Below are 26320 nucleotides of genomic sequence, written 5' to 3'. Positions count from 1 at the left end.
ACCCAGTCCTCCACCCACACACACACACACACACACACACACACACACACACACACACACACACACACACACGCGCAGCACTAATGAAGCACTCAGACTCTGGACCTGCTCCACATCCCGCCTGGAACCTGACATGGAATTGAGATTGAAAACACTTTGACTTAAAACCTTTATGTGGGATGTTCTGGTATCATGTACACCAGGGGTCCCCAGAAGTTTTCCTCTGAGGGCCACATAATGTTTCCTTTCTTTAATGGGGGTCTGTAACAGCAAATGCCACGTGCCCGAGTGACTACCAGTGTTATTGTGGAGATTTTATGATGACCTTTTTTCATTATTAATTGCTATTAAAATCATTTACTTGTTTCAAAACAAGTTACATCAAAAATCCGATTTTAAAATGGATACTGGATACACAAAACAAAAAAACACTCCATGTAAAATAGTACTGGATTTATTATTATTAAAAAAAAGTACTGAATCATGAAACTGTTCTAATATGAATATATTCATTAATAAATATTCATGACCTCTATTAAAAACTATGGGACATTTTAACCCCTCAATTATCAGATAAAGATATGATATGAGTAAAAAATGGGGGTGGGGGGGGTGGTCAATGAAAACAGATGGTTTTAATCAGAGTAGCAGTTTGAGGGCTTTTTGATATGATTTAGGAGAGTAACCTGGACTAGGTGACACTCTACCAAACTCACTCCATCCATAAGGATCACTCCATCACCTTTATCATTGAAGTAGAACTGAAATATCTATCCATCCCTCCATCCATTTATCTCAAACTTATAAACCTGGATTTGATTGACAGATTGAGAGCAGGTTCTTCAGCAGGTAGTGTTGCTCTGATCCATGGTTCGATCCTGAGCTCAGGCCGCTGTTTAAATGGAGTTTCTCTGCACCGACTAAAGAATAAGTAACCGGTTTCATCCTCTACACATAATTACTGAGAGAGAGAACAGTCAGGAACCAGAATATTAAACTGCACCATGTGCTGTCGGTGTAAATGGAGAATGTGGAGTGCTTTTAGAACGATTGATGCTTCATAACCCGACCACATTCAAGAGCACGATTACACCGCATATACCTTTAAGTGGAAAATATTACAGAAGTTTAACATGCTTTTGTGAATAATTTATTTAGAAATAAATATTTGTAATATTATGTTAGGAAATGTGAGGGTGTATATTTAATCGGTAAACCGATTACATGCTCGATGATGGGGCTGTGTATCGGCAAGAATCTGCGACACCATACGTATCACAATCACAATACAGCGTCTGAGATATGATTTGTTGCGATAAGAACGATGATACTTTTGGATATTTCTTATTGGAGAAATAGGAATTATTTAAGGGAATCTGTCATTAAAAACACATCACCATATGCAATACTTAGCAAAAAAAACCCTATTATTTATCCAGAACACAGTGGATTCATGTGATCAATTCTACACTACATTAATTACATCTAAAAATACATCTAAGAACACCTCAGTCCTACCCGTCTCACACCTCAGTCCAACCCATCTGACACCTCAGTCCTACCCGTCTCACTCCTAAGTCCTACCCGTCTCACACCACAGTCTTACCCCTGTCACACCTCAGTCCGACCTGTCTCACACCTCAGTCCTACCCGTCTCACTCCTTAGTCCTCCCTGTCTCACTCCTCAATCCTACCCATCTCACTCCTCAGTCCTACCCCTCTCACACCTCAGTCCTACCCCTCTCACACCTCAGTCCTACCGTCTCACACCTCAGTCCTACCCGTCTCACTCTTCAGTCCTACCCCTCTCACACCTCAGTCTGACCCGTCTCACACCTCAGTCCTACCTGTCTCACTCCACAGTCCTACCCCTCGCACACCTCAGTCCTACCCATCTCACACCTCAGTCCTACCCATCTCACTCCTCAGTCCTACCCGTCTCACTCTTCAGTCCTATCCTCTCACACCTCAGTCTGACCCGTCTCACACCTCAGTCCTACCGTCTCACACCTCAGTCCGACCCGTCTCACACCTCAGTCCTACCCGTCTCACACCTCAGTCCTACCCGTCTCACTCCTCAGTCCTACCCGTCTCACTCCTCAGTCCTACCGTCTCACACCTCAGTCTGACCCGTCTCACACCTCAGTCCTACCTGTCTCACTCCTCAGTCCTACCCCTCGCACACCTCAGTCCTACCCGTCTCACACCTCAGTCCTACCCGTCTCACTCCTCAGTCCTACCGTCTCACACCTCAGTCCTACCCATCTCACTCCTCAGTCCTACCCGTCTCACTCTTCAGTCCTATCCTCTCACACCTCAGTCTGACCGTCTCACACCTCAGTCCTACCCGTCTCACATCTCAGTCCGACCGTCTCACACCTCAGTCCTACCCGTCTCACACCTCAGTCCTACCCGTCTCACTCCTCAGTCCTGCCCGTCTCACTCTTCAGTCCTACCCCTCTCACACCTCAGTCTGACCCGTCTCACACCTCAGTCCTACCTGTCTCACTCCTCAGTCCTACCCCTCGCACACCTCAGTCCTACCGTCTCACACCTCAGTCCTACCCGTCTCACTCCTCAGTCCTACCGTCTCACACCTCAGTCCTACCCATCTCACTCCTCAGTCCTACCCGTCTCACTCTTCAGTCCTATCCTCTCACACCTCAGTCTGACCCGTCTCACACCTCAGTCCTACCGTCTCACATCTCAGTCCGACCGTCTCACACCTCAGTCCTACCCGTCTCACACCTCAGTCCTACCCGTCTCACTCCTCAGTCCTGCCCGTCTCACTCTTCAGTCCTACCCCTCTCACACCTCAGTCTGACCCGTCTCACACCTCAGTCCTACCTGTCTCACTCCTCAGTCCTACCCCTCGCACACCTCAGTCCTACCCGTCTCACACCTCAGTCCTACCCGTCTCACTCCTCAGTCCTACCCGTCTCACACCTCAGTCCTACCCATCTCACACCTCAGTCCTACCGTCTCAGTCTTAGCCATCTCACACCTCAGTCTTACTCATCTTACACCTCAGTCTTACCTGTCTGACACCCCAGTCCCACCTGTCTGATGCCTCAGTCCTACTTGTCTTATAACTTAGTCTTACCCGACTCATACCTCAGTCTTACCCGTCTGACACCTCAGTCCTACCGTCTCATACCTCAGGCTTACCGTCTCACACCTCAGGCTTACCCATCTCACACCTCAGTCTTACTCATCTCACACCTCAGTCCTACCGTCTCACACCTCAGTCCTACCCCTCTCACACCTCAGTCCCACCCGTCTCACTCCTCAGTCCTACCCATCTCACACCTCAGTCCTACCCGTCTCACTCCTCAGTCCTACCGTCTCACTCCTCAATCCCACCCATCTCACTCCTCAGTCCTACCGTCACACACCTCAGTCCTACCCATCTCACACCTCAGTCCTTCCCCTTTCACACCTCAGTCCTACCCGTCTCACTTGTCAGTCCTACCCTTTTCACACCTCAGTCCGACCGTCTCACACCTCAGTCCTACCCATCTTGCACCTCAGTCCTACCGTCTCACAGCTCAGTCTTACCCGTTTCATTCTTCAGTCCTACCGTCTTACTCCTCAGTCCTACCTGTCTTACTCCTCAGTCCTACCCGTCTCAGTCTTAGCCATCTTACACCTCAGTCTTACCCGACTCATACCTCAGTCTTACCCGTCTGACACCTCAGTCCTACCCGTCTCATACCTCAGGCTTACCGTCTCACACCTCAGGCTTACCGTCTCACACCTCAGTCTTACTCATCTCACACCTCAGTCTTACCGTCTCACTCCTCAGTCCTACCCGTCTCACTCCTCAGTCCTACCCGTCTCACACCTCAGTCCTTCCCCTTTCACACCTCAGTCCGACCCGTCTCACACCTCAGTCCTACCCGTCTCACACCTCAGTCCTTCCCCTTTCACACCTCAGTCCTACCCATCTCACTCCTCAGTCCTACCCCTCTCACACCTCAGTCCTACCCCTCTCACACCTCAGTCCTACCCGTCTCACACCTCAGTCCTACCGTCTCACTCTTCAGTCCTACCCCTCTCACACCTCAGTCTGACCGTCTCACACCTCAGTCCTACCTGTCTCACTCCACAGTCCTACCCCTCGCACACCTCAGTCCTACCCATCTCACACCTCAGTCCTACCCATCTCACTCCTCAGTCCTACCCGTCTCACTCTTCAGTCCTATCCTCTCACACCTCAGTCTGACCCGTCTCACACCTCAGTCCTACCCGTCTCACACCTCAGTCCGACCGTCTCACACCTCAGTCCTACCCGTCTCACACCTCAGTCCTACCCGTCTCACTCCTCAGTCCTACCGTCTCACTCTTCAGTCCTACCCCTCTCACACCTCAGTCTGACCCGTCTCACACCTCAGTCCTACCTGTCTCACTCCTCAGTCCTACCCCTCGCACACCTCAGTCCTACCCGTCTCACACCTCAGTCCTACCCGTCTCACTCCTCAGTCCTACCCGTCTCACACCTCAGTCCTACCCATCTCACTCCTCAGTCCTACCCGTCTCACTCTTCAGTCCTATCCTCTCACACCTCAGTCTGACCCGTCTCACACCTCAGTCCTACCGTCTCACATCTCAGTCCGACCCGTCTCACACCTCAGTCCTACCCGTCTCACACCTCAGTCCTACCCGTCTCACTCCTCAGTCCTGCCCGTCTCACTCTTCAGTCCTACCCCTCTCACACCTCAGTCTGACCCGTCTCACACCTCAGTCCTACCTGTCTCACTCCTCAGTCCTACCCCTCGCACACCTCAGTCCTACCCGTCTCACACCTCAGTCCTACCCGTCTCACTCCTCAGTCCTACCGTCTCACACCTCAGTCCTACCATCTCACACCTCAGTCCTACCCGTCTCAGTCTTAGCCATCTCACACCTCAGTCTTACTCATCTTACACCTCAGTCTTACCTGTCTGACACCCCAGTCCCACCTGTCTGATGCCTCAGTCCTACTTGTCTTATAACTTAGTCTTACCCGACTCATACCTCAGTCTTACCGTCTGACACCTCAGTCCTACCGTCTCATACCTCAGGCTTACCGTCTCACACCTCAGGCTTACCCATCTCACACCTCAGTCTTACTCATCTCACACCTCAGTCCTACCGTCTCACACCTCAGTCCTACCCCTCTCACACCTCAGTCCTACCCGTCTCACTCCTCAGTCCTACCCATCTCACACCTCAGTCTTACCGTCTCACTCCTCAGTCCTACCCGTCTCACTCCTCAATCCCACCCATCTCACTCCTCAGTCCTACCGTCACACACCTCAGTCCTACCCATCTCACACCTCAGTCCTTCCCCTTTCACACCTCAGTCCTACCCGTCTCACTTGTCAGTCCTACCCTTTTCACACCTCAGTCCGACCGTCTCACACCTCAGTCCTACCCATCTTGCACCTCAGTCCTACCGTCTCACAGCTCAGTCTTACCCGTTTCATTCTTCAGTCCTACCCGTCTTACTCCTCAGTCCTACCTGTCTTACTCCTCAGTCCTACCGTCTCAGTCTTAGCCATCTTACACCTCAGTCTTACCCGACTCATACCTCAGTCTTACCCGTCTGACACCTCAGTCCTACCGTCTCATACCTCAGGCTTACCGTCTCACACCTCAGGCTTACCGTCTCACACCTCAGTCTTACTCATCTCACACCTCAGTCTTACCCGTCTCACTCTTCAGTCCTACCCCTCTCACACCTCAGTCTGACCCGTCTCACACCTCAGTCCTACCTGTCTCACTCCACAGTCCTACCCCTCGCACCTCAGTCCTACCATCTCACACCTCAGTCCTACCCATCTCACTCCTCAGTCCTACCCGTCTCACTCTTCAGTCCTATCCTCTCACACCTCAGTCTGACCGTCTCACACCTCAGTCCTACCGTCTCACACCTCAGTCCGACCCGTCTCACACCTCAGTCCTACCCGTCTCACACCTCAGTCCTACCCGTCTCACTCCTCAGTCCTACCCGTCTCACTCTTCAGTCCTACCCCTCTCACACCTCAGTCTGACCCGTCTCACACCTCAGTCCTACCTGTCTCACTCCTCAGTCCTACCCCTCGCACCTCAGTCCTACCCGTCTCACACCTCAGTCCTACCCGTCTCACTCCTCAGTCCTACCCGTCTCACACCTCAGTCCTACCCATCTCACACCTCAGTCCTACCCGTCTCAGTCTTAGCCATCTCACACCTCAGTCTTACTCATCTTACACCTCAGTCTTACCTGTCTGACACCCCAGTCCCACCTGTCTGATGCCTCAGTCCTACTTGTCTTATAACTTAGTCTTACCCGACTCATACCTCAGTCTTACCCGTCTGACACCTCAGTCCTACCGTCTCATACCTCAGGCTTACCGTCTCACACCTCAGGCTTACCCATCTCACACCTCAGTCTTACTCATCTCACACCTCAGTCCGACCCGTCTCACACCTCAGTCCTACCCATCTTGCACCTCAGTCCTACCCGTCTCACAGCTCAGTCTTACCCGTTTCATTCTTCAGTCCTACCCGTCTTACTCCTCAGTCCTACCTGTCTTACTCCTCAGTCCTACCCGTCTCAGTCTTAGCCATCTTACACCTCAGTCTTACCCGACTCATACCTCAGTCTTACCCGTCTGACACCTCAGTCCTACCCGTCTCATACCTCAGGCTTACCCGTCTCACACCTCAGGCTTACCCGTCTCACACCTCAGTCTTACTCATCTCACACCTCAGTCTTACCGTCTCACTCTTCAGTCCTACCCCTCTCACACCTCAGTCTGACCCGTCTCACACCTCAGTCCTACCTGTCTCACTCCACAGTCCTACCCCTCTCACACCTCAGTCCTACCCATCTCACACCTCAGTCCTACCCATCTCACTCCTCAGTCCTACCCGTCTCACTCTTCAGTCCTATCCCTCTCACACCTCAGTCTGACCCGTCTCACACCTCAGTCCTACCCGTCTCACACCTCAGTCCGACCCGTCTCACACCTCAGTCCTACCGTCTCACACCTCAGTCCTACCGTCTCACTCCTCAGTCCTACCCGTCTCACTCTTCAGTCCTACCCCTCTCACACCTCAGTCTGACCCGTCTCACACCTCAGTCCTACCTGTCTCACTCCTCAGTCCTACCCCTCGCACACCTCAGTCCTACCCGTCTCACACCTCAGTCCTACCCGTCTCACTCCTCAGTCCTACCGTCTCACACCTCAGTCCTACCCATCTCACACCTCAGTCCTACCGTCTCAGTCTTAGCCATCTCACACCTCAGTCTTACTCATCTTACACCTCAGTCTTACCTGTCTGACACCCCAGTCCCACCTGTCTGATGCCTCAGTCCTACTTGTCTTATAACTTAGTCTTACCCGACTCATACCTCAGTCTTACCCGTCTGACACCTCAGTCCTACCCGTCTCATACCTCAGGCTTACCGTCTCACACCTCAGGCTTACCCATCTCACACCTCAGTCTTACTCATCTCACACCTCAGTCCTACCCCTCTCACACCTCAGTCCTACCCATCTTGCACCTCAGTCCTACCGTCTCACAGCTCAGTCTTACCGTTTCATTCTTCAGTCCTACCCGTCTTACTCCTCAGTCCTACCTGTCTTACTCCTCAGTCCTACCCGTCTCAGTCTTAGCCATCTTACACCTCAGTCTTACCCGACTCATACCTCAGTCTTACCCGTCTGACACCTCAGTCCTACCCGTCTCATACCTCAGGCTTACCGTCTCACACCTCAGGCTTACCGTCTCACACCTCAGTCTTACTCATCTCACACCTCAGTCTTACCCGTCTGCCACCTCAGTCCTACCCGTCTCATACCTAAGTCTTACCCGTCTCACGCCTCAGTCTTACCCGTCTCACACCTCAGTCCTACTCCTCTCACACCTCAGTCCTACCCATCTCACACCTCAGTCCTACCCCTCTCACACCTCAGTCCTACCCGTCTCACTATTTAGTCCTACCCTTTTCACACCTCAGTCTTATTCGTCTCACACCTCAGTCTTACCTGTCTGACACCTGTATTACACATCTGACACCTCAGTCTTACCCATCTGACACCTGTATTACACATCTGACACCTCAGTCTTACCCATCTGACACCTGTATTACACATCTGACACCTGTATTACATGTCTGACACCTCAGTCTTACACGCCTGACACCTGTATTACCTGTCTCACACCTCAGTCTTAACCGTCTCACACTATATCATGATATTCACTTTCGCATCGATATGTTCTTACACCCTTTCTCGATAATTATTTGATAAGTGGTAAAGCAGCATTTTGCTGTAGTCATGTTGGTATGAATGCAAGTGCATGTATTCAAAGTGGCAAAGGGTTTGGATCAATCAGCGTGAACTAGGGTGCAAACAAGATCAAATCCAGAACGAGACGCAATCGAGACGCAATCAAGTGGTACAATAACACAGGGGCGTATACTTCACTGGGAGTGAGTTAAGTGTGTGTCTTTACTTACTGTGAGTGTGTGAGCAAGGTGTCTCCAGGTGTACGTCAATGTAAATGTGCACTTTTAAAAGTTTGGTACTGAAGTAAGTTCAAGGGTAACAGATAAATGCATCTTATTCTTTAAACCACCAGGGATCTCCAGCGTTAGAAATATTTTTAAGATCCAAATGCCAGATTAAAAAAGTGTGATAAAAATAGATTAGTTCGACTTCAGCAGGCAGGCAAAGGCACATTACCCCTTTCTTAATCCTTTTAAAAGCAACTCCAGCACTCCGTTTTCTTCTGATGAAGCTCAATTTTACTGAAGGATCTGCATTCAAATCCTATTTCTTTTTCAGAAACTGTCCTTCACTTTACAGAATAACACATACAGTAAAACTGACCTTCTTTTGCTCTACTTGAGTATCTGGAGCATGAGCATTAGTGCATTTGATTACAGTCTAAACTTGGGCTGAAAGGAAGTGTGAGAGATTCACACTCTATTACTTTCATAGAACAGCAAACTACCTCTAGCTGAGACACATAATCCCGAAAGAAATTCTTTTGCCAGAGACTGACTGACAAAAGTATTGGGACACCTTGATACAGGGTGTTCACTTGATCTGCTTTCCATGGGTCTGAGTGTAAGATCTCTTGCTGTAGAACACCATTGAAAACCTTTGCAATGAATGTGAACGTTGGCTGATGAACACACATCTCCACAAGGGCACTCTAAAATCTAATGGAACTTTATCTCAGAGCAGTGGAGGTTGTTATTACAGCAAATAACCACTAAGTGTGGAATGGCATGTACAAAACAATCACATAAGAATCTTATGGCCAGGTGTCCACAAACATTTGCCAATATAGTGTATAAATGAAACATAATTGAGAAATAAATGAAATATTTTCTATATACAAAATGTATTCACAAATAGAGATAAGGTGCTAGGAATCAAAAACATACTACACATAATGTATTGCACATGGTATGGAATCATGGGTCCTCAGTTTGCCACGTTGTTAAACAGAACATTGAAAACACCAGCCTTGGCTTCAGTAGTGAACAGGAAACTGGCCAATTAACAAAAACGTAAAAATAAAAAAAAATTTTTAAAAGGATATGCATTCTGAAGACCCCATCGTAAGACCCTCTGTTTAAGTGCACATCCTGGCAGTATCCCAACGCATGGTACAAAAATTTAAATGACGTGAAAATGTAAATATTTGTACAATTTTTACAGTCATATGGCTATCGTTATTTTAAGATATCTAAACCCTATTGATATGTTGTGGGAGCAGCTCGACTAAATGGTCCCAATCAAACCAATCCAATTCGTGGTAGATGTACTTGAGTACTTCAGGAAACACAGAGTAACATTTCTGCAGATTTTCTCAAACAGAAAATCTAACCTTCTTAGTTACAAGATGATTCAACCGGCCAAGCTCCATCCAGCAACATCTCTTCAGCTATGATCAAGAAAATTTAATCATCTTTATGACTTTGAAGAAAAATCAGTTCAAGTTGGGATGACGCAATGTCTCTCAACTGAATATCCACATTATTAATCACAACCTGAGAAAAACAAACACTGCAGAAAGATCCCGTGAGGAACTAAGAACTCCTCAACTTCAAAGCCTCTTTTGTGGAATGGAAGCACTGGTTGGAGAAGTCCAAGTACTTATTTATAAGCATGAGCACAAAAGTGCTCAAAAGTGATGAAAATTCTCAATCCAAACATCTACCATAGTACTGGTGCTGTGGAAAATCATGGAGGACATCCAAAATGCTCAGCAAGACGACCCCACACATACATATTGCCCAAAGGAGAAACTTTACTTCCCATAGACAATGTAAGAAAAACTAAATGTGAGAAGAACAACGCTCAAGGGCCTAGAAGTCGGTGCTACTACTGACGTTATGGTTGTCCGGCCAAACTGTGCAATCGGAGAAGAAGTACATTATTAAGAGAGCTGACCAAGAACCCGATAGTCACTTTGACTGAGCTTTGGAGATCCTGTGTGGAGGTGTGAAACCCATGGAAGCCTGCTGAAGACTCTCAGACTGTTTGAAACAAGGTCTCTGGTCTGATGAAACCAAACTGAATGGTTTGTAAACAGACATAACTAAAACTTTATGTTTCAAGGAAACCAGGCATCGCTCATCACCTGTGAAGACCATCCCAACAGTAAAGCATGGTGGTGGCAGCACCATGCTGTGGGGGTGTTTTTCTGCAACAGGGGCTCGGAGACTGGCCAGGGAAGAGGAAAAGCTGAATGAAGAAATGTACAGAGATCTCCTCAATAAAAACCTGTTCGACAGTGATCAGGACCTCAGTCTGGGCTGAAGGTTCACCGTCCTACATGAGAATAACCCTAAACAAACAGCCAAAACAACACAGGAGTGGATTAGAGATGACTCTGTGAATGTCCTAGAGTGGCCCAGCCAGAGTCCTGACCTGAACCCTATAAAACATCTCTAAAGAGGCCTGAAAATGGCTTCCACTGACGCTCCCCATCCAACCTGCCCCAGCTTCAGAGAATTTGCCAGAATTGATAGAGTACATGCTCCAATTAAAAGTTTTATCATATACCTGCTGCACCTGGCAGACAAAAAAACTAGGACAGCTGTGTTTAAACGCAGTAAACCGAGTTTCAGTGCACAGTTCATGTCAGGTTAAAGGCACATTTGTCTTTTGTTTCAGTGAATTGACTTCTTATGTAACTCTTACTTTTTAGCATATAAGTTACAACCAGAGACTCAACATAAACTGTTTATGTCATCTTTCTTTTCTACAGTTACCATCAGCGTAAATTGTAGAATGGGAGAGGCAACAGAGAACATGCCCATGTTATGTGTCAGGTGTGTGTTCCAGTATTTATATTTGCTAATGTTTGTCACTGTTAGCGGCCAACCAAAAGAATAGCTCACGAGTTATGTAGTAAGCTAATAAGCTAGTAGGCTAACATTAGCTTTAATTACATCTTGCTATTTTGTAGCAAAGGCTTCTTTGGATGAAGACAGCCCATACTTTTTACTGTACACGTTTAGTTTCTCTCAAATGAACGTAGATGTCAGGCCACTGAACTGGAGCTAATCCTTTCAGATTGTCTATCCATTGAGCAAGCATGTATAGATTCTGTCAGAACTTTTTCAAACAGCATGGACAGCGAAACACCATAAATAGTCGGATAAAATAGGATTTCCGCCAGTCATTGTTAAAAAAAAACAAAAAGCAAACAAAACGTAATAGCTAGCGTAAGTGAACTAATAAGGGTCAGGGAAATCTTCCTGCCTCCACCTAAGCTAACTGAGAAAGCCTTTATAAGCACCGTACATTTGGAAGGAAGTTCATTCTCTATCCAGCTCTTTGAGGGGAGAAATCCTCAGGTCCTGAGGATCATTCTTGCATTCCAGCCAGAGACATGGTAGTTTCTGACCTTTTTTGGAGCCCTAGGTGAGATTCCTATTGTCAACCTGATCCACTGCTTCTTTGAATTTAGGTTTCCATCAAAATCCCTCACCTGGTGATACTCAAGTGAGAGGTATGAGTGCACAAATCACAAGTTCAAATTCCAGCACCACCAAAGTATCAATACTGGGCCCTTGAGCAAGGCCCTTAACCCTCAACTGCTTGATGTTGTAGTTAAGGATTTATGAGGATCATGGGACACTATACGGTATTATACACTATAATAAAACTGTAAATTAAAGCTAAATTTCCTAATCAAACTGAAACATGATAAATGAATTGTATGAAAAATGTGGATTACATATGTCCAATTCTAAGGTACACATTCAAGGGTAGAAACAGACAGTAAACAGTAGGAGCTGACAGGCTGGACTGAGAGCGCAGAGGCTTGAAGGGTGTTTGAGCATCGGTTTCATGTTGTTATGGCCGTGTCATTTCCGCTTAGCTAACTGTCAGCTAGCCACTGCAGTCAGAGATGCTAGCTAATTAGAGATGTCGGCTCGCATCCTGCAGCAGAACTGAGGCGATGGCTGTTATGGGAATCTGCCACAGGCGTTTTGCTCTGACGCGACCCCGAGGGCGCGAGAAGAAGCCACGCGGCAACGGTGATGTCTATTCGAGACGTGGGACCATTGATGTCCTCGTCTCTGATCGACCACAGTCTATCACTTATCGCATGAGAAGAAGGTGTGGTATTGTTGGAAGATCTCAGATCTCTAGAGTAGGAAATAAAACAAGTTCTGTCCTACCTTCAGCTCTCGCTCGTGATCACCACTGCAGAGAGTGTTCAGAGAAACTTTGAACGATTTCCACACCGGACTGAGATTATTCATGATGGTCTGGAAAGACAAAAGCAGCGTCTTAAACACACAATCAGTGTTTGAATAATTAAATAAAAATAAGTGTGTAAACCAACCTCGGTTCTGTGCACAAGGGATCCAGTACCGTCATCGTTCACTCTAAAGATTTCTAGAAATGGATCTGATTTGCTAAAAAAGTCCTGAGAAAGAAATGTACTGAATGAACTAAATAAACTGGTTCAAATAGGAAGAAAGGATCCAGATCAGGGTTTCACCAGATGTACCGTCATATGGACATTGCAAAATTAAAACCTGTTTTAAACTACTTTTAAATTTTAGCCTTTTTTTCCACTCTGTGGAAACCCTGCAATGAGATCCAACAAACAGCAGGAAAAAAAACGGCCGTATGGATTCCTACCTTGTCGTCCAGCTTCTTGGCACTGAAGGCGAGCTCGACGTAATCATCGTTCCCAGATAACTCCTCTGCTGTCACCTGCGATACCATCAAAGTCCAATTGCTTGGTGGGAAGATGTGTTTGTGTGTCACTGTGTGTTTGTGTGTGTGTGTGTGTGTGTGTGTGTGTGTGTGTGTGTGGGGTGTGTGTGTGTGTGTGTGTGTGTGTGTGTGTGTGTGTGTGTGTGTGTGTGTGTTTGTGTTTGTTTATTTACCGTTATAGAAGACTTGCCCGCTGTGTTGCCCTGCTTCAGTAACGCTTTGGAGAGTTTTCTCTGAGACACAATCTGGGCCGAGATTAACAAGTTAGCAAACAGCGAACAATTCTACGATCTAAATTTTAACACACAAACAGAATAAAAATGCGTCCTCCGGGTGAATGGACCCGTCCTGTTTCCCATCCCCTCTCTCCAGCAGCTAATCACTGAAGATCTACCTACAGAAACCCAACAGCATCCTCACTCATGATCAATGCCATTTATTGCACTTCGAATTCATATCTGCTATGACACTGTTTGCTTGCAAAACAGCATCAATTCTTCTAGGTTCACTTGAACACGGTTTTTGAAGGCGCTCTTCAGGTAGGAGAACATTTCGGAGAATGTAGCACAGATCTTCTGTGAATGTAGGCTCCTCAAATCCTTCTGTCTACTTCTGTCACAGGAATCCCAAAATGATCACTTCCAGAACTCCTTGTTCTTCTCTACACTGAAGATTAGCTCTTAATGACATTGGCTGCATGTTTGGGGTCGTCGTCCTGCTGCGGAATAAATTCACGTCCAATCAGATGCCTCCTGTGTGGTACTGTATGATGGAAAAGTGTCTGCCTGGATTTCTCTGCATTGAGTACACCATTAATCCTGAAAACATCTCCAACTACATCTGCAGCACCAAACCTGCAGAAATACCTCCATCCTGCCTCCTGCTACAGCAAATAGTTCAGACATCAGTCAAGAGCACCTGCTGCGAAATTTCTGCCCCAGTTCCTCTGCTTTCATGCACGGGTTGAGACACTGAGCCTCGTTTCCAAGTCAGAGGCTTTTTGTCTATAATTCTTCCATGAAGATCTCTTCTGGCCCGGTCTCTCCAGACAGTAAATGGCTGTACCTGGGTCTCACTGGTTTTCCTGGGAGAGACCTTGTTGTTGCTCTTGCCATGGTGTAGGACCTGTGACATGAACCTCACCCAGTTTAAAGCTCCAACACAGCTGTTTCTGTTTCACTTTATGTTCGACTTACAGATGAAACTTGAGGATCATCAGCACCTGCTCAGTAGAATTGGTTCATCAGACTCCCGACTCTGATCCTACACAATCCCTGACTTTGAAATTGAGAATTGAAAGCCATACGGTGAAACACCGAATACCGATTTGATCTGGATTTTTATACTGTCGGCTCAATCAGAATTTTGTAAATCAATAAACAAGTCAAATATATATATATATATATTTATTTTTTTTAAAGCATTCTTACTTCACAGGCTTTGCATCAGCTTGAAACTACCAGTTTCAGGGGAAACAAGTGCGCACACACACACACACACACCTGCCCAAGTGTACACTCCATGGCTCCCAGGAAATCCGCCTCCTTAAGTCCGTTATGGTTGCTGCTGATGTAATGGAGCTCAAAGCGCAGACGCTGCACCTCCTCAAAATAGTAGTCTACCGTAAAGACTTTGGAGAACACGGGGCAGATACTGCTGCGGATCACCTCGGTCCGATCCACCTGAAACACAGACAGGACAATCTGATCGGTCTACCAAGAAGAGTCCATGAAGAAACATTAACTATAATCAGATCACGTACATTTCAAGTATCACTGCCAACATGCCTCGAATGCGACGTGAGAAGACTCATCTCATGTTTTTTTTTTATTCTACTTCCCTGAGTTTGCGGCTATGTATATGAAATTCGCGGGTCAAGTGCTAGCCAGAGTCAGAAAATAGCTCCAATAAGTGACAGCGATTTCTCTCATTATCATATATGACGTTATAAGACTTTATATATATTGTTCTTCCATAAAAAAAAAAACTAGCGTGAGATTTATATCTCCTGGTCCTTTTTAAACTTCACTAGAACCCCACTGTTTACTCCGAGTAGATTATAAATGAGTTCCTTTTTTAATTTTACTTGAATAGAATGATTTATTACGCTTTCTTTTCTCTGTCGGTGCTAACTCACTGACCTCTGACATAATTTATGCTAGTTTGGTATTTCCTGTTGCCTCTACGCAGCACAAAAAAGTTTGTAAAATAAATAACCCAATAAAAGTGGACACTCAAGTCAGGAGTTTTTGTGGAATCCAGTCTTTTTGGGCTTCTCTAGACATGCGTTGTACATCGGACTCGAGTCTGACCTCCACATTTCCGCATTATTTAGCTGTAAGAGACATCCGGAGAAGGTTTCAAAATACATTAATGATGTCAGTCTGGTATCAGCTCCATCGTTCATCGCTTGTAACATGATATTAGACTGTTTAGTAGTTCAGAAGAATCACAGAGATTGAATGAGAGAGAGAGAGAGAGAGAAACAGAGAAAAAGAGAAAGAGAGAGAGAGAGATGCTGGGCAGGTCCTTGGTTGGCATTTCTACTTAATCATCCAGAATATTCTGAAGATGGATATAGAGTGATTGATAAAGAGGAAGGAGGAGGGGAAGAGATATAAAGGAGTTATGAAACCTACCTCAAACCACTGTCCATGCGACTGCATCTTCAGCACCACACAGGGGTCGGGTTTGGACAGAGCGTCTCGGTCCGCGATCCCTTTACAGGCCACACGCAGCTCCACTTTGGTCAGGCATGGGCTGTTGAAGAGGCCCAAAGTGGTGGCTGCTGACTCGTAGATGTTACTCATGTTGATCTGGGCTCAGGCTGAGGACATGTGAAAAACAGAACATGAGGGACGAGTGCAGAACAACGCAGAGTCCTGCATAGTCACGGACCTGATAATGAGTTGTTTCAGGAACATCGCACTTGAATCAACAGTGCTCTCGTTGGGAATACCACAGTTAATCTCAGGTAATCTCACGTAATCTCAGGTAATTATGAAATAATCACAGGAAATCTCACATAATCTTGTGCAATTGAAAGCAATCTCAGATAATCTCACGTAATTATTGATAACTTTAGATAATTACAGGTAAACTCACATAATTACAGGTAATCTCAGATAATCTCAGGTAATTACAGATAATCTCACATAATTACAGTTAACCTCGTAATTACAAAACAATCACATGAAATCTCACATAATCTCATGTAATTAAATGTAATCTCAGATAATCTCAGATAACTACAGGTATTCTCAGGTAATTACAGATAATCTCATGTGAACAGGTGAAATTCCAGAGTAAGAACGGGAGCTTTGAGGATGGATTTGGACTGTATTTAATATTAACAGTCTGCTACACTGACTCAGGACTACAGTTTGCTTCTGATCACCAGTTCTGTACCCTGCAACATTGTATATCTGTAATAAATGGACATTCGGTGCAACCCAGATGAGGATGGGTTCCCTCATGAGTCTGGTTCCTCTCAAGGTTTCTTCCTTCTGCATATCGGGGAGTTTTTCCTTCACCACAGTCGCCACCGGCTTGTTCATCAGGGACAAACTTACACTTATAAAGAACATCTTAATTTTTTTCACCACATTATCTGTGTAAAGCTGCTTTAAGACAATGTTCATTGGTAAAATCGCAGTACAAATAAACATGAATTATACTGAATTACAGGTAATCTCACGTAATTACAGGTAATCGCAGGTAATCTAAAAAAATGACAGGTAATCTCACGAAATTACAGGTAATCACAGGTAATCTTAGGTAATATCATGTAATTACAGGTAATCTCATGTAATTACACGTAATCTCACATACTCTCACATACTTGAAGGTAATCACAGACCATCCAACGCGATCTCAGCTAATATCACATCATCACGGGTGATATCATGCAATATCAGGTAATCTCTTGCAATTACAGGTGAGCTCAGATTACGTGAGAATCTCAGACAATAAAAGGTGATCTCATGCAATCTTAGATAATCTGAGGTAATTACAGGTCATCACAAGGAATCACGTGTAATCACGAATCTCATGTAATCTCATGATATTACAAAGAAGCTAAAAGGAAGCAACTCCAGAGTAAAGGGAGGTGTAAAGGTTCACCTGTCTCAAAGACAATGGTTGGAACCATAAAGCCACGGCAGTGTCTTCAAGTCTCCGAAAGTCCAGACCTGACTTTCAGAAAAGATCAGTCGAAAGACCTGATAATGCTCTACCTCCAGCCTAATGGAGCTTAAGAGGAGATCCACACAAATCCAGGAGTGTAAAACCAAGAAACCAAGAAGCCTTCCACCAAGCAGGTGAAACGTCTCACAAAGAACTTCTACAGAGAATTAAATAAAGGTTCTGGAAACTGATCTCCAATAAAGATCTCTTCAAAAATCTGCACAATCATCTGAATCATTTCCAGACCTGCTGTTCATGAAGATCAACCATAGTTTTTTTACAGACAAATGATTTGTGTGGAAGTGATGAACTCAGGATGCTGGGATGGTGTATTCTGAGACTGCAGTGCCTTCTTCTGAGGGATAATGAAATGATTTCTGCTTGCTTGTGCTCTGCAGTGACCCTTCCTCTGGAGAGAGTCAAATCTATAGTGTGTGTGTGTGTGTGTGTGTGTGTGTGTGTGTGTGTGTGTGTGTGTGTGTGAGTGTGTGGGTGGGTGGGTGGAGAGACAATGTAATCAGCAGAACACTGAGAGGTTCCTCACTCTTTTGTGCTGAAGAGGCAGTATGTAGAACAAGTGCAGCGAGTCCCCCTGGATCCTCCACGCTGTTCCAGGAGCTGACCTGAATACTGCACCATGCCAAACCCTCAATTATTAATGTCTCGCAAGAAAGAGCCGGAGTAGAAAGTTGGAGAAGGTTTTTGTAAGCATTTCCTGATTTGGTCACTGCGGTGATCCTTTTGCTTTTCACGGTCAAATTAGAGATTCTCGCCTCACAACTTCACCTTAGGCACCAGACAATCTGTTCTAGCTAACCTCAGGAGATCAGGAAAACACAGCAAATAGATTTCAAATCCAGTCCATGTTGTTTTCTTTGGTTTCCTGAGATGATGTCAAGTGACAGCTGTTATGAGGAGGCCAAGCCTTATATCTCATCAGGGGGCGTGATACGGAGTGCTACAGGGGTGTGGTCAGCTCAGTAGTGGTTAAGGCTCTGGATTAAGGTCGAGGGATCAAGCATCGGTTTCGCCAAGCTGCCACTCTTTGGGCCCTTGAGCAAGGCCCTTAACCCTCTGTGCTCCAGGGTCGATGTATCATGTCTGATCCTGCACTCTGGCCCCAGATTACTAATATCTCTGGGATATGTGAAGAAATAACAAATTCCTATTAGATCAACTAACAATTCTATATAAAAAAATACATTTTATGAAAATAAACAGCATTTGTTGGTAGTTATACGATATTTAACAGTGTTTTTCCATACAGCTTCATGAAGCATGGATGTTTTCAAAAAACTGACATAGCGCTAATAATATTAGCTAATGCAACGTAGCTAGCATGAACGTTTAGCTAGGTTTAAATCAGGGGATGAGGTGCACCACATTTTATTTTCCAGCTGGTTTATATTATATTTAATGGGAAGACAGATCAATGTGTGCACTAAGCAAAAACACGAGCTCATTTCCATGCTAGCTCGAATCGGAATCTCATTAGCTTGAGTGACTCTAGCTGCATTTGAGTTGATTGACTTTGAGTTACTATTACTGCATATCCATATTAAAACCAGACAGATCCAGAATTATTGGCAACCTTTAGGAAAAGAAGACTGACAGTCATCAAATAAAGGCAAATAATCGTGTTGCCTCCGGAAAAAGGTGAAAACAAGCTATTCTGGTTCCTTTGACCACACCCTGTTTTTTCCAGACTCTATATGTAAAGGTATGAGAAAAAGTTTAAGTGTCATCTTTTACCATTGGGAAAAACGTACGTGTCAAACACAAAATCATGTAAAACACTGAGGAGCCTGAACTTCACCAGAATCAACACAGACAGAAGAGCAGAACCCATTGAATAAAAACATACACTCCAGTGTGCTTTACAAGAAATTATAACATCATCATCACCATCACACCCTTTCAAATCACACAGCACAGAGATGGAGACAGTCAGGGTGTTCATAGAGAGTGTCATTGTGGAATCCATCTGAGTCTCTGGACTTGATTCTGAAGATCTATATATATATAAGGATAAGGTATATAAGGATTCATGAAACAGATCCCTGTACATCCAAGTCAGACGTGCAACAGTACTGGACTCGGTACTGAGAGTCTCTTCAGGGGTTCCAATAATATTTCTCCTGCTTATTTTCCTTGAAATCTTTTAAAATCGTTGTACTGTGTGAACGCAGAAATGTCACCATTTGCACGCAAGATTTATTTGATTATATGTGATCAGACTGGAGTGGATCAATCACACAAGACTCCAATACATTCATCATCATCATCTTTATAACCCTGTGCTATGGTGAAGAAAATGATGTCACATGGAACTGTAACACGATTACCTTTATAGTCTTAGAAAGAGTATAATTATAATACAGTGGAACCCGGTTATGTCGATGTCCTAGGGGGTCGCCAAAAAGCATCGAGGTAACCAATGATCGAGATAAACGAAAATCAAAATGGCGGCAATATATTAACGTGCTTGAAATTTCTTTATGTACATGATGTGCGTTAATAAATGAGAATGTGCATGCGTGTTTTGAAGGGTTTTTACACAACAGCGTTGCCGATTTGTTTGATGAAGGCATGCTATAAAAATACATACAGTACATGTTTATCTGTCAGGAATCCACCTGCCACGCCCCCTTCGGCCCCCTTCAGCGTGTCAGGTGTTTTCTCGGCCGCTTTCTCTGAAGCTCCCGGCTTTAATTGCGCACATATGGTGCTCGTTTATCATCATCACCAGCTCCTATTTAAACTTCCACACTCTCATTGTCCGTTATTGTTGGTATATGTTGGTCCACGGTGGTCGTATCGCATGAAATGCGTATCTTCCCAAAACGCATCGCGTTATATATTTTGGTCTCATCTGACCACATGACTTTCTCCCATGACTCCTCTGGATCATCCAAATGGTCATTGGCAAACTTAAGACGTGCCTGCACATGTGCTGGTTTAAGCAGGGGAACCTTCCATGCCATGCATGATTTCAAACCATGACGTCTTAGTGTTTTACCAACAGTAACCTTGGAAATGGGGGTCCCAGCTCTTTCCAGGTCATTGACCAGCTCCTCCCGTGTAGTTCTGGGCTGATTTCTCACCTTCCTTAGGATCATTGAGACCCCACGAGGTGAGATCTTGCATGGAGCCCCAGTCCGAGGGAGACTGACAGTCATGTTTAGCTTCTTCCATTTTCTAATGATTGCTCCAACAGTGGACCTTTTTTCACCAAGCTGCTTGGCAATTTCCCCGTAGCCCTTTCCAGCCTTGTGGAGGTGTACAATTTTGTCTCTAGTGTCTTTGGACAGCTCTTTGGTCTTGGCCAGGTTAGTAGTTGGAATCTTACTGATTGTATGGGGTGGACAGGTGTCTTTATGCAGCTAACGACCTCAAACAGGTGCATCTAATTTAGGATAATAAATGTAGTGGAGGTGGAGATTTTAAAGGCAGACTAACAGGTCTTTGAGGGTCAGAATTCTAGCTGATAGACAGGTGTGCAAATACTTATTTGCAGCTGTATCATACAAATAAATAGTTTAAAAATCATATATTGTGATTTCTGGATTTTTTTTTTTAGATTATGTCTCTCACAGTGGACATGCACCTACGATGACAATTTCAGACCCCTCCATGATTTCTAAGTGGGAGAACTTGCAAAATAGCAGTGTGTTCAAATACTTATTTTCCTCACTGTAAGTACTGAGTAATCTACTATATAAGTACTGAGTAATCTTCTGAGTACTAAGTAATCTATTATATAAGTACTAAGTAATCTACTTTATAAATGCTGAGTAATCCCCTGAGTACTGAGTAATCTACTATACAAATACTAAGTAATCTACTATATAAATACTGAGCAATCTATTATATAAGTACTGAGTCATCTACTTGATAAATATTGAGTAATATTCTGAGTACTAAGTAATCTAGTAACCAAGTACCCAGTAATTCTCTTTAGAACCGAGTAATCTACTATATAAATACAGAGCAATCTACTGAATACCGATTCATCTCCTGAGTACTGAGTGATAAGTACAGAGTAATCTCCTGAGTACTGAGCAATCTTCTGTTTAAACACTGAGCAATCTCCAGAGCACTACATAATCTACTGAGAACTGATCTATTGTTATTAGTAATTAGTCATTATTACTATTATAGAGCTACAGTTCTGTAATACTTCTGATACATTTACAAAATCACATCTTATCCATCAGGAGCTTTAAATATCCTTTAACAGCCTAATAATATAATATAATATAATATAATATAATATAATATAATATAATATAATATAATATAATATAATAAACTATATTATATTATAATATATTACAGTACAGTAATTTACAGTATAATATATTACAGTACATGAGAATAAACTTACCACTGTGACAGTGTGTATATAAAAATCCCAAACGCAGGCAGAAAAGTTGTTCAGAGCAGAGCTACTGTGAGTGAAGTGTGTGAGTAAAGTGTGTGTGTGTGTGTGTGTGTGTGTGTGCTTGTGGGATGCGCGCGTGTGTGAAGTGTGTGTGATGTGAATGTTCATGTTCCACTGAGAGGCGTGAAGCGCTCCATGAGAATGAGCTGGGCCGGACAGCAGGCTCGCGCCTCGCAGAAAAGCGCACACACACACACACACACACACACACACACACACACAAAAGTAAATGCAGCTAGTGCTGTTCATGTCTATCAGCGAAGTGCACCACTGGCCCCTAGCGGCAATATACCGGAACTGCAGCAAATTCTACACACACCTGAAAAAGTTATAATGGAGCACGAGACTGGATTCAGAAATAGTCTTTCTTTCTGTCTGTCTCTGTCGGTTTGTCTGCCTGCCTGTCTCTCTGCCTGTCTGTATGTCTCTCTGTCTCTGCCCCTGTCTGTCTGACCGTCTCTGTCTCGCTGTCTATCTGTCTGTCCCTCTGTCTGTCTGCCTGTCTATCTGTCTGACTGTCTCTGTCTGTCTATCAGTCTGTCTATCTACCTGCTTGTCTGTCTCTCTCTCTCGCTGTCTGTTTGTTTATCTGTCTCTCTCTCTGTCTCTCTTTATCTCTGTATTTCTCTCTCTCTCTCTTCATCGTCCCTCCTTGTGTCTCTTTCTATTTCTCTGTCTCTCTTTGACTCTTTCTGTCTTTTTTTGACTTTCGGTCTCTGTCTCCTTCTGTTTCTGTTTGTCTGTCTCTCTCTGTTTCTCTCTGAAAAACTAAGTATGACTGTAGACACTACACTTGTATTATACTTGTATAGAATACTGGATTATGAACAGTATCCCTTATTTACTGTTCAGGTCAAATTTGAACTGTTTTGACATTTGAGAGTCATTAGAGTTGCACAAGTCAGGTCACTCTTAGTGTCGGTCTCAACTTCCGGATAAATGTGGAGGGTTGTGTTATGAAGGACATCCAGCGTAAAAACATGTACCAAATCAAATATGCGGATCAGGAATCAGAATTTCATAGCTGATCGGTCGAGGCCTGGATTACCAACGACCACCACAGGTATCATTAGCCAACAGGGTACTTGTGGAAATTGTGCTACTGTTGGCTGAAGGAGGAGAAGGAGAGGAGGAAGGAGAAGGAAAGGTTCAGGTTGGTACTTTAAATGTTGGTACTATGACGGGTAAAGGGAGAGAGGGAGCTGATATGATGGAAAGGAGAAAAGTAGATATGTTGTGTGTTCAAGAGACCAAGTGGAAAGGGAGTAAGACCAGAAACATTTAAGGTGTTTAAACTGTTACAGGTTGAAGGACAAGGTCACACATGAGTCTCCTTGGACTATGATGTTTGTGGATGATATTGTGATTTGTGGTGAGAGTAGGGAGCATGTTGAGAAGATCCTGGAGAGGTGGAGGTACACGCTGGAGAGAAGGGGAATGAAAGTCAGTAGGAGTAAGACAGAGTACATGTGTGTGAATGAGAGGGAGGGCAGTGGAGGGGTGCGGTTGCAGGGAGAAGAGGTGAAGAAGGTGGAGGAGTTCAGGTACCTGGGGACAACAGTGCAAAGTAATAGAGAGTGTGTTAGAGAAGTGAAGAAAAGAGTGCAGGCAGGGTGGAGTGGGTGGAGAAGAGTGATAGCAGGAGTGATTAGTGATAGAAGAGTATCTGTGAGAGTGAAAGGGAAAGTTTATAGGACTGTGGTGAGACCTGAGATGTTGTATGGATTAGAGACAGTGGCATTGAGTAAAAGACAGGAGGTGGAGCTGGAGGTAGCAGAGCTGAAGATGTTGAGATGTTCGTTGGGAGTGACGACGATGGACAGGATTAGAAATGAGTTTATTAGAGGGACAGTGCATGTAGGACGTTTTGGAGACAAGGTGAGAGAGGTGAGATTGAGATGGTTTGGACATGTGCAGAGGAGGAACATGGGGTATATCAGTAGGAGAATGCTGAGGATGGAGACACCAGGAAGGAAAATGCAGCAAAATAAAAAATGATTAGTTTATTTGATCAGGAGAGATAAAAAGAGGCATTGGGGGTTATAAGCTTGAAAAGGTACCTAAGTTGACATTACAGTGACTGAGGTTATGATCATCCAAGATGATGAGGAAGCAGATAGTGATTTGGAAGAGAAAGTGTCAGAGTAGGAACACATCATTATAATTATGCAATTATATAATAAATCTGAACAGTTCTATGTTTTAGCCCATTTTACTTCCAATTAAATATATTAACATCATTATGGCTGTTATGTTTTCATGTCGTAGGTAAAACAGGACATCACATTGTGTGATAGTAGATGTTTTTAATCCTAAAATACCAAAAAAATTTTTATAAAAATTTATATTAATAAATCAGACTCGTTACAGGGGGTCAGAGACCCTGAAGAACCTGGAGACCTCCAGCAGTGAACCTGCTTTGTCCTGCATTCTCATCTTTGGCTCTTTATTTATTTATTTATTTATTTATTTATTTATTTATTTATTTATTTTAACTCATTATTTTATGTTCATTATATGTTGTACACCTGCATGTGTGTGTGTGTGTGTGTGTGTGTGTGTGTGTTTTGCTTTGACAGGTCTGATAGTGACGGGATTGCGGCCCCGCTGTTCCACGCCCAAAACACTGCTCTACTCACCACCCGTTTCTGGAATAACACCTCCTTCTGCACTGTGATTGGATACATTTGCACCGCCTGTTCCGCTATGATTGGTTGCACTTCGCTGTCTTTCCGCGCTGCAGCGCCGTCCTGTAGCGGAAAAAAACAATCCCAGAGCAGGAGGCGGGATTAGCCTGAATGTGATTGGGAAAAGAAAAGTGATCAGACCGCTACCAGAGCCGAGTACATCCGGGCTCTTTGTGTCGGTGTCAGGAGCCTGTGAAGATGGCGGCTGTAGGGAGGAACACACTGATAGCTGCTAGCACACACGTTCACAACAACACAGGGGACAACCAGAACCAGAACCAGGAGGATGAGGACGGACAGAACCTGTGGTGAGTGTGTGTATTGATCCATCACAACCCGGAGCCGTGAGACACACCTGCGAGCAGGAGACAGGGAGCTAGCGGGGAGCTAGCGGAGACAGGGACAGGGAGAGGGAGACAGAGTCAGAGGAACAGACAACGGAACAGGGAGACAGAATGACAGAGTCAGAAGGACAGACAGGGGGACAGGGAGTCAGAGGCAGGGAGACAGACAGGGGGACAGAGTGACAGAGTCAGAGGGAGAGACAGCGAGACAGTCAGGGGAGAGACAGGAAGACAGACAGGTGGGTGAATCACTGTACTGAACTTTGCCTGGTCTGGTTTTCTGTGCAGGTCGTCTATACTGAGTGAAGTCTCCACACGTTCCCGGTCTAAACTGCCTTCTGGGAAGAATGTGCTGGTGATGGGTGAGTGTTTCTACCCTATACTCATCTTCATCCTCACATCATCATCATCATCACATCATCATCATCATCACATCCTCACATCCTCATCATCTCATCCTCACAGCTTCATCCTCATCCTCACAGCTTCATCCTCTCATCATCACATCCTCACATCCTCATCATCTCATCCTCACAGCTTCATCCTCTCATCATCTCATCCTCACAGCTTCATCCTCATCCTCACAGCTTCATCCTCTCATCATCACATCCTCACATCCTCATCATCTCATCCTCACAGCTTCATCCTCTCATCATCTCATCCTCACAGTTTCATCCTCATCCTCGCATCTTCATCCTCGCATCTTCATCCTCGCATCTTCATCCTTATCACATCCACCTCGTCACATCCTCATCATCACATCATCACATCTTCATCATCACATCCTCACATCCTCATCATCACATCCTCACATCCTCATCATCACATCCTCACATCTTTATCATCACATCCTCATCCTCACATCTTCATCATCACATACACCTCATCTCTGATATACCTTTATTCATCCTTTACACACGTCCTTCATCCTTCATCCTCACACTGTATCAGGTGTAATGTCCCCAGATCCCCAAACCCTGATCACATGACTGATGTTTTCTTCACATGCCCATGTCTCCTGTGAACCTGTAGTGTTTCTCTGTGTGTGCAGGTGAGGTGGGATCTGGAAAGACCACGCTGGTGGCCAGACTGCAAGGTGTGGAGGAGTACATGAAAGGTCGCGGCTTGGAGTACTTGTACTTTAACGTCCACGATGAGGACATAGATGGTGAGAACTTCTACATGTCACATCACAGTATTTAATGCAGACAATCTGTAATTTTATGTTCTTATGTAGTTCCTCTGTAGTTCCTCTGTAGTTCCTCTGTAGTTCCTGTGTAGTTACTCTGCAGTTCTTTGTGGTTCCTCTGTAGTTCTTCGCTAGTTCCTTTGTCTGTCCTTCATGTCTGGATCAGTATAATGAAGTAGATGTTGTTCTAGCTGGTCAGGAGGGTTAATAATAACAAATATCACCATCATATTTGAACTTTA

The 26320-nt window shown here is 44.8% G+C and overlaps 2 protein-coding genes across 7 annotated transcripts in view; one reads left to right on the top strand and one right to left on the bottom strand.

Annotated features, from left to right (window-relative positions):
* cpne4b (copine IVb) overlaps positions 1-22037 on the bottom strand; it is a 34163-nt gene extending 12126 nt beyond the window's left edge. For both annotated transcript variants that reach the window (XM_046834488.1, XM_046834487.1), the window contains exons 1-7: positions 21802-22037; positions 15869-16056; positions 14732-14911; positions 13403-13474; positions 13152-13226; positions 12850-12933; positions 12683-12772 (exon numbers count right to left, since the gene is read on the bottom strand). In XM_046834488.1, coding sequence (XP_046690444.1) covers positions 12683-12772; positions 12850-12933; positions 13152-13226; positions 13403-13474; positions 14732-14911; positions 15869-16039 — 672 coding nt within the window. In that variant the 5' untranslated portion in view covers positions 16040-16056; positions 21802-22037. The remainder of the gene's footprint in view (positions 1-12682; positions 12773-12849; positions 12934-13151; positions 13227-13402; positions 13475-14731; positions 14912-15868; positions 16057-21801) is intronic.
* Positions 22038-24692: 2655 nt separating this feature from the next.
* dync1li1 (dynein, cytoplasmic 1, light intermediate chain 1) overlaps positions 24693-26320 on the top strand; it is a 17839-nt gene continuing 16211 nt past the window's right edge. For 3 of the 5 annotated variants that reach the window (XM_046834932.1, XM_046834930.1, XM_046834929.1), the window contains exons 1-3: positions 24695-24853; positions 25178-25251; positions 25941-26057. In XM_046834932.1, the coding sequence (XP_046690888.1) occupies positions 24744-24853; positions 25178-25251; positions 25941-26057 (301 nt within the window). In that variant the 5' untranslated portion in view covers positions 24695-24743. Of the gene's footprint in view, positions 24854-25177; positions 25252-25940; positions 26058-26320 lie in introns of all 5 variants that reach the window. The other 2 variants (XM_046834933.1, XM_046834931.1) reach the window with 2 other exon arrangements.

Source organism: Silurus meridionalis, chromosome 22 (assembly GCF_014805685.1).
Source record: "Silurus meridionalis isolate SWU-2019-XX chromosome 22, ASM1480568v1, whole genome shotgun sequence".
Lineage (NCBI taxonomy): Eukaryota > Metazoa > Chordata > Actinopteri > Siluriformes > Siluridae > Silurus > Silurus meridionalis.
This window is presented reverse-complemented; position numbering and strand designations above follow the sequence as displayed.